The following is a 13,298-nucleotide window of genomic DNA, read 5'->3' as shown; positions in this document are numbered from 1 at the left end:
AAACGGACAGATGTATAGATGAAAGCACGCCTGGCAAGATGGCCCGAGTGAGAGTTGAACGTAGCATAATGGTACAAGTGAAGAGGCTGACGAAGTAGACGGAGAGAGAATTAATAAGCATAGACAGACAGGAATTGAGTTAAAGAGAGAGGTGGCGGTAATGATGGCAAGGTGAAGGAGAAGATGATGATCGATGGCGCCAGGGTGAAAGCGACTGTACAAAGTGAGACGTCACATGCCTTTTATGTTGATGTGACTAAGGGGGAGCTTTAATAGCTTTGAGTTGTCAGGTGTGATGTGTGGAGTGTGTGTTTCCATATGAGAAGGAGATCCTGGGATGGTTTGCATTGGATTTTTGTGCAAGCGTCTCGACTAAAGTGACAGGAACAGAGACTTAAGGACGCAACAGCACTCGGGAAAGATGAGAGAGAAGACGTTCAACGCCAGGGAAGGAAACGGAAGATGACGGAGTGCTGTGGACGAAAAAAGAAAACACCTGAGGATGATGACTCAAGAGATGTATGCAGTAAGGAGAGATATATAAAAAAAGGAAACCATAATTAGCTTGAGTGACAGAAGCAACGAAATAGAGACCAAAGCAAATGTCAACTATCTAAAACCTAAACAAGAGTTTGTTCAGGGAGACAGCCAATTTCACCCATTATCTTCTACGATAGTGATCATATGCACAAATAAATGAACTATGAATGATCCCCCTGCTCTTTCCACCTGACCGAAAAATTATGTAAATATATATGTAATATATATATATATATATATATATATATATATATATATATATATATATATATATATATATATATATATATATATATATATATATATATTCAGTGGCGGATGTATCCCAATATAGATTTTTTTGTTAACGTCTAATCATAAAATAGATATATTATACAGAACACATGAAAAAGAATAAAATAAATAAATAAATACAATGAAAGACTAATACCATCAATACAGTGGAAGGAAAATAAATAGGGTTAGGGTTATCATTAATTAAACAAAATAAAATTGTGATGCTGTGTCTCATTTTAGTTGAGGATGCCAAATGCTAAATGCGGAAGCACTGTGTGCTAACTGCTGAGCTGTAAACAGCTGTAAAGACTGATTTTTTTGTAATACAACATGGATCAACACTGAATATCTGCTAATGACCCGCCCATTTTGATCACTTCAGGGCGATCAAAGAATTTTACCTGCACCGAGTAGTAGCACGACAAAGCTAGATGCTAATGCTAATGTTAAACCCGGGTGTCATGTTCCACTTTCAGTCGCTGAAGCGATCAGCAAGCTTGTTTGCTCAAGTGTGGCAACTGATCACCTCCGCTTGTAAATTGCAGTGCTCACCGCGGCATTGCTTGAAAAAGTAAAACATTTTGTGCAGTAATTTTGGACAGCGAACGAACGGGTTCGGTCCGATTAACTTTTTTCATTCTTTACAAAATCCTCTTGCATACTGGATTACTGTCTGCGGGCCGTACGTTTGACACCTTCGATTTAGGTTATATTTCAACCAGTGTTCCATTTTCAACTTGACACATTTTATCTGGTAATAAATTCTTTCTGGAATAGATTGAAAATCTCATATTGCTTGAAAAGAATGAAAGCCCACAGATTGGCTTCAATAGACCCTGCTGAGTAGCAGAATGGAAATAAGGAGGAGAGGGCTTCTGAGGCGAGGAGGAATGGCAGCGAGTCACATGTCGCTCTCATCAGTCAGGCATTGTTCATCCTGTAGCGGAGGCTGACTTTGTCACGGTGATGGATCCTCGCTGGCTGCGTGCCATCGTCTCTCCATCGGCCCTATCACTGCGCATTATGTTCGCATCCGCACGGGCGAGGGAAGCATACATTTGGGCAATGAGCGCATGCAATGAGTGACGCGGGCGGGAGGTATTTAGTCGTCGTGCGCGAACCGTGTTACAGTATGTTTACTGGGATTGACATACAGTATGGGCAGGATGACCATGGTAGACAGTTTCTGTTGCAACCACGATGCGATGCGATAGTAATAGCAGGGGCATCCAGCCTTACAAGCACTGCGTAATTGAGTGACAAATTAAATTCATACAAATAAATTTCAATGTAACTCATTCGATCGTAAAGACGTATTTTTACGTAGTTTAGATAATTAAGTAATAAAGTAATAAAGTAATTACTTTAGGTACTTTGGTTCTTAAAGTGATCATTCTTTAGTGCCTAGAGTAATCAAGTACCTTAGCACTACAGTACCTAGAATAATTATTTAGGCTAGGTTCACCCTGTAGGGCTTAATCGTCAGTTCCAATTTTTTTCTGAACCTTAATTTTTTTTGATTGTTCCTTTTTCCAAATAAATGCGGCCGTGGAAGTTAAACAACCCAAAAATGTCCCACATGCGTGTTGGTGGCACTGTGACATCACATACAGCACACGTGCTTAATGCTAGTGTTTACGGAGGTACCTGGCATTGTTGAAATGGCTGTCATGCAGAAGCCAAAATATTTTCTATCTGTTAAATTTAAGCAGTAAATTGCATTGAGAAGGTGAAGGGTGAGGTTTTTTTGCCATGGCATTTTGACATTTTTGTGCAGTGCCAGCAGGAGAGCGTGCGAGAGAGACAGACAGACATAATACGCCTCGCAAACCACCTGGGTCGCATTTGAAGAAATTGTATGTGTGTCGTCCACATTGCTATCAAAAGATCAGATAGAAGTCGGATCGGGGCAACAAAATTAGAATTGGGTCACTTCAGGATGCGGTGTGAACCTCGCCTTTGTTCCTTTGTACCTAATCAATTACTTTTGTACTTAATTAAAAGAGGTGATTGATTCATCTTGTACTTAATTCCCTAAAGCGATCAATTTAGTATGGAATTACCTAAATTAATTGATTACTTTAGAACTTGATTCATTTAGAACCAGCCATTTTTAGAACCTCTTTAAGCCAAACACACGAAAAAAAAAAACATCTACAGTAAATAAGTACCTGGCATTGAATGCCTGGTCTCTTAAAATATGTAAATGATGTCTTTGGGATTCAATAAGTTAATATAAGGATTAATGAGCATTTTAAGGGGGGTCATCTACTGTTCACTAACTTTTGCTATACGTGACTTGGTAGCTTAACCAGATTCTGAGAGGGTGAGCAAGGCTTCGCTCATATTTCTGGGTTTTGCGCAGCAACAGAGTGATGGTGCCTTGCCCTAGAAAAAAAAAAGTCTGATGAATCTGTGTCATTTGTGTTTGTCTCCACAGTACTACGAAATGTCCTACGGACTTAACATTGAGATGCACAAACAGGTAAGGAGAAAACATTTTTTTTTCTTTTTCACTGCTCCGTGGAGCAGAACATTTTGTGTGTCTGTATGTGTGGGCATTTACAGAGTAGGCGGAAGGAGGTAATTGTTTTTATTTTACACACTCAAACAACAATTGCCACTTTGTCATTTTGTGTAGGTGAGTGTTTATTTGAGCTATTTTTGTTCTGTCAATGACTCATACGCCTCCATATGTTTAAACAAGGTCAGCAAATTAGCTAACGCATTTTTAACCAAATAAAGCCTGATGTAATTAGCGCATGGTTTCGTTTCAACATAAATGAACGAGAAGTCACCTTAAAAATCATTAACACAATTTACAATGTCGTGATTGCCGCAATTGGTTTAATGGTACAAGTAAGAGAATCGCAGCGGCGTAATATTCTAGGATGCCCGAGGTTCGAAAAGCAGTTCTGTGTTTGTAAAATTCTAATGCAGTCAAACGAGAGCTCCCACACTCAGCTATTAACCCGTAATCACGGTGTCATTTGTCAGTTAAGGTAATTATAGCGGGCCAACATCTAAACATTGGCTTTCCGTCTAAATCCTTGCAGCACGCTGCGAAACACCCGCTTAAATGCAGCAGTATTTCAAACTCTATTAAAACTACCGAGGCAACATAGTTAAAAAAAATAACACCTCTCCTCCCATCAAAGACAAAGTGGGGCTTACCTAACGAGCCAGAGCACATCTGAGGCCACACTTTCTTGATAGCGCACACACTTCTAATTCTACACTTAATTCCCTACATACATTAACTATTAATTCTAAGAAAAAAATTACAGTCAATTTGAATGTGGCAAAGTTGTTAACCCTAGTTTTGAGAAAAATGTGTTTTAAGTTTTAGCACATTCATTTTTAAATGCCTTTTTCCCAAAACTATAGGGTAGTGTTAAATGACCACTTGAAAGTGGATTCCACTAGCATGCAAAGACATCACATCTGAGATTTGAACAGTTTAAGGAAGAACAAGAAAGGAAGAAGAAACCAGCGGTAGTTTGATGTCTCAACAGATGATATCGGGAAAAATGGTTCTTTGGCCTCAACCCCCAAACAACTTTCCCATTAGGCTCCTCTTTTCTTGAGGCATCAGCTGCCAAATGGTGCTGTTTTTTTTTTCTAATGTCAAATTATTGCAATGGAAAATTTGAGTTAATCTATTTCTGTCAATTAAAAGATGAATTGGGATTTGGTGTTTCTTATGTGACAAGAAACGTTTATATATCCCAAATAGGCATCTTTGTTTTGTTTTTTGTTTTTTGCTGCTCGGATAGTCGTCAGTTGTCAGTGCCCCGCCTCCTTCTGTCACTGTCGGTCCACGATTTTTCCCCTCCAGGTCAAATTGTTATCGTCAATCTGTTGGAGACACAGAAGCACGAATTTTAACTGGATAACGCAAATTTTTGCAGAGGAGCTCAACAGACATGTTGTGACGTACTGGTCAGTGGTCACACCGAAAAAGTAATGGCAGAAAAGAGTCAATTGTCGCATTATGGATTATCCAGGAAGATTATTCTTGCCTTTCGCAGCTACTGAGGTAACCCTTGATAATGCTGATGGGGCAGGCCTGTATAATGCTTTCATCTCATGTCTCTTCCTGTGTTCTCTGGTGAATCTTCTACAAATTTCCATGGGAGTTTCCTCTTCCTGGTGGATCTCCTAGCATTCTCAGTTTTTTCTCAATTATTTACAAAAAATTCAAACGATGGCAAAAAAAAAAGCCGAACGATGGAAGAAAAAGATGAATATATACAACGTAACAACACAAATTGAGACCGCAAAAACACTGTAAAAACTGAACTCAGAACTGTACAAAAATGATTTACAACATCAAAATCCTACATACACTGACAACACTGCATACATTCCAAAAAACCCGCAAATGATCCACTGATACTCAACCAAACTCCACATAGTATGGGATTCATGGAAAGTCCAGCTTCTCCACTTTCAGAATCTGTTGAAATGAGGTTGCTAGGCCGAATGATTAGGATTTACGCGACCACTTGAAAAACATTTCCTGTCTGTGATGACAGGCGCATCTTATCAGGGTTACTATAGTATACAGGTCGGCTAATGCTGGCACGCTAACGAGCTAAAATTTGTAAATAAACAATTGTAGTCTTCTTCTTCCTCTACTTTTTCTTGTTCTTCGTCCTTAAATGGCTAATGCTAGCATGCTGATGTGCTACAATTGAAAATGTGTGGATGAACACGTATCTGGTGGAATTTTTAAAACGTTTTCAGCAGCAAATAATGCTGGTTTATTTATTCTATTAAGTCTGGCTGTAGTCATTGTCATTGTAATTGTAACTATTTACTTACTCAAATATTAGGAATTTAAATTCGTAATATAAAAATGATTGAAAAAAATTGATGATATATTGATGATTAAACATGGTTCTGTTTTGAGTTTTATTTTCTCAATGTAAAAAGTAACACTGACATTGCAGGACTTACACGTCACTCAATTACGCACTGCTTGTATTACTGGGCAGTGAGACTGGCTTTGCTATGACAATCGCGATAATTTTTTCATCTTCTTCTCATAACTCATGTAATTTACATTTCATCCTAAATAAACGAACATAAAAGTGGAAATTTTGCCGTTGCAGCGCTACCATTTCGCAGACTATTTTGTCGCATATGTGATGTGTCATCCGTAGTAGGTAAATGTCTCGAGAATGTTGAGAAGCAATCAAAACATTGCATTGTATGTATTTACATTACATTATTAGAGTATGAGATTACTCAAAAGGTATTTCATAACTTCTTCCTTCAAGAAAAACAGTTAGGTGTATTTGTGAGTGTGAATGGTTGTTTGTCTATGTGTGCCCTGTAATTGGCTGGCTACCAATTCAGGGTGTCCGCCTATTGTCTGGAGACAGTTGAGAAAGGCTCCTGCAATACTAGTGAGGATAAGCAGCTATAGAAAATGGATGGATGGTGACATTTATAATGGATTAATTTTCTTTCTGTAGTGGCCAGAGCTTCCTTCATGTAAACAAATGAACAGCGTCGTGACATAGCTTGCTTCAGTCAGTTTCGTGTTTAATATAGTTGTGTTTGCAGTATGTATGTCCATGAACAAAAGGGTGGAAACCATAAAGATGTCCATCACACGCTGTATTTCCATTTGAGTCTGGTCTTTGAAGTTCCTCGTGCTTCGCTTAATTGCCACGAAAAAGAATTTCTTCTGGTCTGTAGCCAATGACATGAGCCATGTTTGAAAACGGGAAAGCCGTTAATTATTTTTCATGATAAAATTGTTGTAAAGCAAAACACAGGCAACGATGACAGATGGATGGGTCGCATTGATTCCAAAAGCTGACACCAGACACGAGTATTGACTGAGAAACACAAGGGGATGAGACTCTCAATAGAGGAAATATAAGAAGAAAATCAACAAGGTCAAAATTTTTGACAAAACCACATCAAGAAAAAACACAAAAAGCTTCATGGTTGAAACAGTCACGTACTGTAGTGAGTTCCTCTTATTGCCAAATTGAGTAGGTTAGGACCATTTTTTAAAATCTGGCTTTGATTTGTGTGTTTTTGAAGTGATGATAAATCTCGGAAAAACGCCACAGCTGAAAAAAATAAGGTGTGGACACTTTTTGAAGGATATTACTGATTTAACATAAATCACTGACAAATGGGGATTTTTCCCTTCCACAGACTCACATGAAATGATCGGAAACTGCAGGCAACTCTATATTAGCAAAAATTAGACAACAAAAAAGACACCTCTTTATCACTCAATTCATCTGCCGTGGTTGTCGGTAAAGTGGGACCACAGCAAAAAAAAAAAAACTAGTCACCTGAAAAAACCCGCCAAGAACATTTTGATGATGAGTCTGATTTTTTTTTCCTCAAACAATGTTTTCTTGTGGAATCATTACCTTTTTCTATAAAATTACATGCATCCATTTTCTAGCGCTCAAAGACGGCTGGGATAGGCACCAGCACGCCAGCGACAATTGTGGGGATGAGGAGCTATAGAAGATGGATGGATATTCAATATTTTGTTTAACAACAAAATAGATTGTGTTCAGAGATGTAAATTTAATACTTTGATGTTTTTGCACAAGGTTATCATAACGTGATAATCTGTTATCGGCCTATTGTGAATATTTGGACTTCTTGTAAATCCCTTAACGATTGTAATGTAATTGTATTTTATTTGTATTAAAACAAAATGTATTTTATTTGTATTATATTTATTTTATTTTATTTGTATTCAAATAAAATTACAGTTAACCTAGTGACGATAAGTCGTACAGAAATCGGATGGATGGATGGATGCATGGACGAATGGGCGGCCAGGTAAAAAATACTTCTAGACCACAAATCAATGAAACGCAAAATTAAGTACGGCCTATGCATTAATAAGCTCAAGACACAAATGCCGGGGTGGTCACGAGCAGAGGTCTCTGTATTTTGCGTAAGCGCCAGATGGAAAAAAAGCAAACTTTGTAGTTCCCCAGTGTGTCCGGCAAAATAAAGATGATACTGAAGAATTGTGTAAAGGATTGAGATAAATTGAAAGGATGAAAGAGAGAAGCATAAACAGGAAGGATGGAGATTAAGAGGCGATTGATAAAGACCTCTGAGAAGAGATGAAATGAGATGAAGCTCAAAGAAAGCAGTGGAGGGTGGAGGAACGGAGGGGGCCCAAAGAGAGACATCAAGGAGCCGCGCTGAGAAATAATGAATCATGAATAGATTTAACAGAATCTGCTCTTATTTCCTCTCCTCCTCCTATTCTGCCGCTTCCAGCTTCCTCTTAACATCCTGTTATCGCTCTCTGTCGTCCTCGTGCTCATCATCATCATCATCATCATCATAAGCGGCGTGGCCATTGCATGTTCCAGCATTAATTGCGCTGTAAAATCCCCCATGCTCTCACTCGGTGTTCTCGCTTCCTCATCTTCTCTTTTTCACAGTAGATTCTAGGTGAAGGCAAAGGATACTCGGCATGCTACATTGTCTGTCTCACTTATATACAAGTGAGACTATAGATGTCACAGACAAGTCATTTCTTGTGCCCCCCGCCTCCTTTTACGTGCTCAGACTTTGAAATTCAAACATTACAGTATATTGTAGCTCAGTGAGTTGCTCCAACGGCCAGGCTGTGGGTGTTGTTCCGCCTTGAGGAGTGTGATGAATGCATGAATGAGATGGAAGGCATTGCCGGAGCAGTCCACAGTGCTCATGGCTTGCTGCAGTGCAGCCTGGGAAAAAAAGAACAAGCGGTAAGACGGGGCATGAGATATATTTCCTTCCTGTCATCAGAAGCTTTGGACCTACGCTGAGTAGGGCGCCCCCACCTGGTCAGTTGGAGCAAAAATTAGACGGTCAACAACTAGAGATTATTAATGAACTCAGTACAGATGATGGATGATTATTGCCACCACTGTTAGGCATATTGGCAAATTTCGGCATCGGACTTTAAAAAACAAAATCTGCCGGCCGATTATAAACTAATTTGTTAAATCCAGGGAACTAAATATGAAAAATGTCAGTTAATTTTATAACACATTCGCTTACCTTGTGACTGTCCTTTGTATTTGAAAACACAGCTTTTTCACATATTCTATTTCTCTTTCGAGAACTTCATTTAACTATAATCGGCCGTTTGCTTGTTTTAAGTTCTCATTTACCTTTATAAGACATGCTGATGAAACCAAACTCAAGGAGGAGAGTCTCATTTGGTACCTTGAAATCCGTGCCATGGTTTTAGGAATACTGAGTCTTTGGGATTTTGAGTCGTCAAGAGTAAAATGTTAAGCCCCTTATCACCTAACCACCGTCAACTTCCTTTGTATCACAGCAAAGTGATAACACGTCAGCACGTGAGATGCTCTCTTTTATATATACAAGGTTGTAATTAACAGTGAATATATTTCAAGTACCCTGACTAAGTGCAAATGCATACAATTTTCGAGCAGTGTAATTTGACCGAAGCTGTCATCCTGATTACTGTGGCAATATTTTTTCTGTCAACAGTTATTTTACTTTATTGCTTGCAACAAAAAAAGAGGACAATTTAGAAGACGTTTTTTTTTTCTTGGTGATGATCTCAATCTGAGACCATTCCAAATGCTTGATAAAATATCCAACAGGTGGTAAAGTTGTTACTTGTTCTGATTTAATATAACACATTAAGTGAAGATCTGCTGGCTCTCCTCATGCTTATTCAAGAAAGTGTTACCAGTTCCAATTCGGCTAACGCAATCTGGTAGTAATTTATCATCAAAAGCCATTTTATTTCTTTATTTATTCCTTTCTTTGACTCTCTCTGTCTGCCCTTGTAAAACCTCCACAAATGTCCTCAGGACAGATGAACAGGTGGGAACAGGTGGGAACATGCTTCACATTATTATTGGGTTATCTCACTTTTGCTCTGTCTGGAAAAATAACTCCAAACCTAACCTGTTTGTTAAACTCACAAAAGCGATCATCGACTTGTATTTTGTCTTTTGATGTTTAGATTTTAAACTGTACAGTAGATCCTCCCGAACAAAATGTAGAAAAATAATGTACAAAGTGTTAGACAGGGAATACTGTCTGGGGGGGGGGGGGGGGGGGGGAATGTACATAAATTATATATATATATATATATATATATATATATAAAAAGAAAAACAGACTAGTAGAGCTGCAGCTATCAAGTCATTTTGGTGTAAGGATATCATGCAGAAAATTTCAATCAAAAATTGAGTATTCAGATTTTTTTTTTTCCTTAGTGGAAAACAATTTTAAACACACAAGACCAACTAACACATTGTCAGCACAATATTTAGCACGGTCTCGGCCACTTGATCGCGACATTGAAAGTTTTATTTTTTTGGCAGGCGAGTATTGCCGCAAAGAATAAAGGTGATGTCGGTGAAAGTATTGGCTCTGTCACATTCCAGAAAAGTGAAAGTTCTCAGCAATGCTCGACCTTCCGGATCTACCGTAAAGTGCACAGCAAGCTTGCTGCACTCCCCTCCCCTCCCCTCTCCTCGCGCGATTAAAAAAAAAAAAAAAAGTTGACAAAAAGTACAACTGCGACAGAAAGCCCCCCCCCGCCAGTCCGCAATATAAATCAATATAAATCTGAGGTGTAGTGAGAAGGATGATGTGGTTTTTAGAGCAGCCAGCAGCCCCCCCCCCCCCCCCCCCCCCCCCCCCCACACACACACACACACACACACACACACACACACTTGTTGCTTACTTGGCCAACTCAGTGCAAAATCTCTTCTCCCCAAACTTCCGTAAGCAAAATTCGGCCACAGCTAATGTGGGTGTGTATTTAGTATTAGCGAGCGGCACGGGCCATTTGCAGAGGCCAAATGACGGCCTGCCTAGTCACTGATGTCATCGTGTCTCTCGCAAACCGTTTGCTTGGACGGGGCCCAGTGCTGAGAGTGCAGAACAAACAAGAAATTCTCAAAAAGCATCAATCACCGAAAATAGCAATTTGAGGGTGTTAAGGGGAGAAATGAAAATTCCAACATGGTCAAAGGCTCAAAAAGGTCAGTTTTTTTTTTTTTATAAGCAGCTCAGAATGATTCAAATTGAGGCTTCAAGATCATTAAAAGCCAAGGCATTTTCAAATGCTCTCAGTGTGTCTGCTGAATCCATAACTTGCTTACCAGGCAACTGTTAATCAAATGGAATTACTACAACTGAAAAAAAAGAACGACTCTTGCTTTGTCTAGGTAATATATGTCCACTAAAATATATCAACTGAACATCACAAACGTGGCTGGAATATAGCCCACTGTGTCATCTCTGGGATATATCACACCATGATAACACTGCTGTGAGTCTGTGAAAAGCCCCCATCTACATGTCTCTCCAATCTGATTAAAAATAAATACATAAATAAAAAATATCTCACAATGTGTGCGCATACTCACGGTTGACACAGAAGCACTTTTAAGTGGCCGCACCAGCAAATATTTCTAATTGGATGTCATTATGTAGTGCAAGTGGTCATAACGTTGTGAGCGCTCAATGTGCAACAAATATAGCGCACAACGCTGCACAAACACACAGAAGAACCGGACAGGACAGTCAGGATTTTCTGCAGCCAGGCATTTTCCTGTGTGCGCTCCCGAGGACACACCAAGCAGCTGGCTGTCCTTCCTTCCTGCTCCCCACTTTCATTTCCCCACCACTGTGTGTCTTTGTGTGTCCAGAGTCACTCAGCCATGCCTGCTTTTTTGTGCACGTTTTTCCACATTAAAGACTGTGTGCGCATTGTACAGAATTTGGCTGGAGCTGTGACCTGAATTTTCATCTTATTGGAAGGGAGACGAGATGGGGGAAAGAGAGAGCGACGAGAGAGCGAGAGACGCCTTCAATTTCAACTCAAGTCGTCTCTTCATAATAGGATTGGACTTTCTCTCGCTCTTTCTATGTTTTTCTCCTCCTCGGTCACACTCCCCATGTCAATCCCGTCGTCCGGCCGCTTGATAATCCCTCGTTTATGTTATTGTTTTTTTGAACTGCTTGTATTTAAAGAGCAAGATTAGCACCAGCTTGCCTATGTGGGTCAACTAAGCTCCCGAGCGGTCAGATGACTGCGTGTATTTCTGCCATTTATTTGCACGCTCTCTGATCACTGATGTGTGACGACTCTCTTTGCACATGTTGCGGCGTCTGTGTGCTCTAGTTGTGTGCAGCTTTCATATCTCTCTGTAGTCTGTGTGTGCGTTGTCACGCACGCACACACGCATGCGTGTAAAAGAGCTCATTGATGAATAATGAGGCATAGAGTGATGGAGCAGGATGGAACCCTTTCGAGGTGAAACAAATTAACGTGGTGCGCCAAAGCAACGGGAGAAAGAAAAAAGGAAGTGAAAAACATGACAGGAGAAAAATTAAGTGAAGAGAATGTGGAATTCCCGCCTAGCTGGCCTTTTAATATAATGGCTTTGTCACTGCAAGGAATTTAGTTGTAGATGTTCATCTCGCAGTTCAGTTCAAACCCTCGTATGGAGTTTGCATGTTCTCCCCGAGCCTGCATGGGTTCTCTCCGGGCACCCCAGCTTCCTCCCACACTCCAAGAACATGCATGGCAGGTGTATTGGACACACTAAATTGTCCCTAGGTGTGATTGGGTGTGTGACTGTTAGTTAGTCTCTGTGTGCCCTGCGATTGGCTGGCAACCAGTTCAGGGTGTCCAACTTTCTGTCAACAGGAACTCTCATGAGGAGTGCCATCAACTTAAAGTGATATCAACTACATTTGTTTTATTTATTTGTATGGAACTGGGCGGAGAAAAAAATGGAGCAGCTACAGTTTGATCATTAAGATGGAGGGGAAAAAACAATAATCTGTGATAATGCTCAATATTGGCTAGCAGGTTTTCTTTTTAAAAATGACTAGCATAAAGAGTGATCATTTTTTATTCAGTTGTCAAGACTTTTCATGTACTTATTAATCATTAATTCCACTCATCAGTAAAACCACTCTTAGGAGTTAAACTAGCCCAATCAAGGAACACTTCAACCATCAATCAATTTTCTGTAGCTGCTTATCCTCACCAGGGTTGCAGGCTTGCTGGTGCCTATCCCTGTCTCTGGGCAGTAGGTGAGGGACACTCATGGCTGTTTTTTTTTTTTTTTTCTTCCATTTATGTAGTATAGTAATTGTTTAAGTTCCATAAGTTCCAACTGTCTGCAAAGCTGGGAAGTTATCCGAAAGTCTTCCATGGTGGGGCGAGTGCACCCAGGGAGTATGGGAAGAGTGTGCTTCTGTTTAGAGGCAAAGTCAAACAATTGAGCCCACAGATGGTTGAAAACTGAAAAAAATATCAGATATCATAGTTGACTATACTTACAGTATAACCACCTTAGAATCGACTACCAAAAAAAAACTGGTGTTTTAAGCTCTACTATATAGAGAATTAAACATCAGCAGGAATATTCAGCAGGGTTGTATAATGTACGTATCTGGATTAACTTTACTATTTATGAAAC

The 13,298-nt window shown here is 39.7% G+C and overlaps 1 protein-coding gene across 5 annotated transcripts in view; it reads left to right on the top strand.

Annotated features, from left to right (window-relative positions):
• Nucleotides 1-13,298, top strand: part of tle2b (TLE family member 2, transcriptional corepressor b) — an 84,169-nt gene that overhangs the window by 29,120 nt on the left and 41,751 nt on the right. For all 5 annotated transcript variants that reach the window (XM_088425236.1, XM_088425234.1, XM_088425235.1 and 2 more), the window contains one exon: nt 3,257-3,301. In XM_088425236.1, coding sequence (XP_088281362.1) covers nt 3,257-3,301 — 45 coding nt within the window. The remainder of the gene's footprint in view (nt 1-3,256; nt 3,302-13,298) is intronic.

This window comes from Hippichthys cyanospilos, chromosome 10, assembly GCF_059441005.1.
Source record: "Hippichthys cyanospilos isolate Australia breed blue-spotted pipefish chromosome 10, RoL_Hcya_1.0, whole genome shotgun sequence".
NCBI classification, from domain to species: domain Eukaryota; kingdom Metazoa; phylum Chordata; class Actinopteri; order Syngnathiformes; family Syngnathidae; genus Hippichthys; species Hippichthys cyanospilos.
The sequence above is the reverse complement of the archived record's forward strand: the minus strand, read 5'-3'. Positions and strand labels throughout refer to the sequence as shown.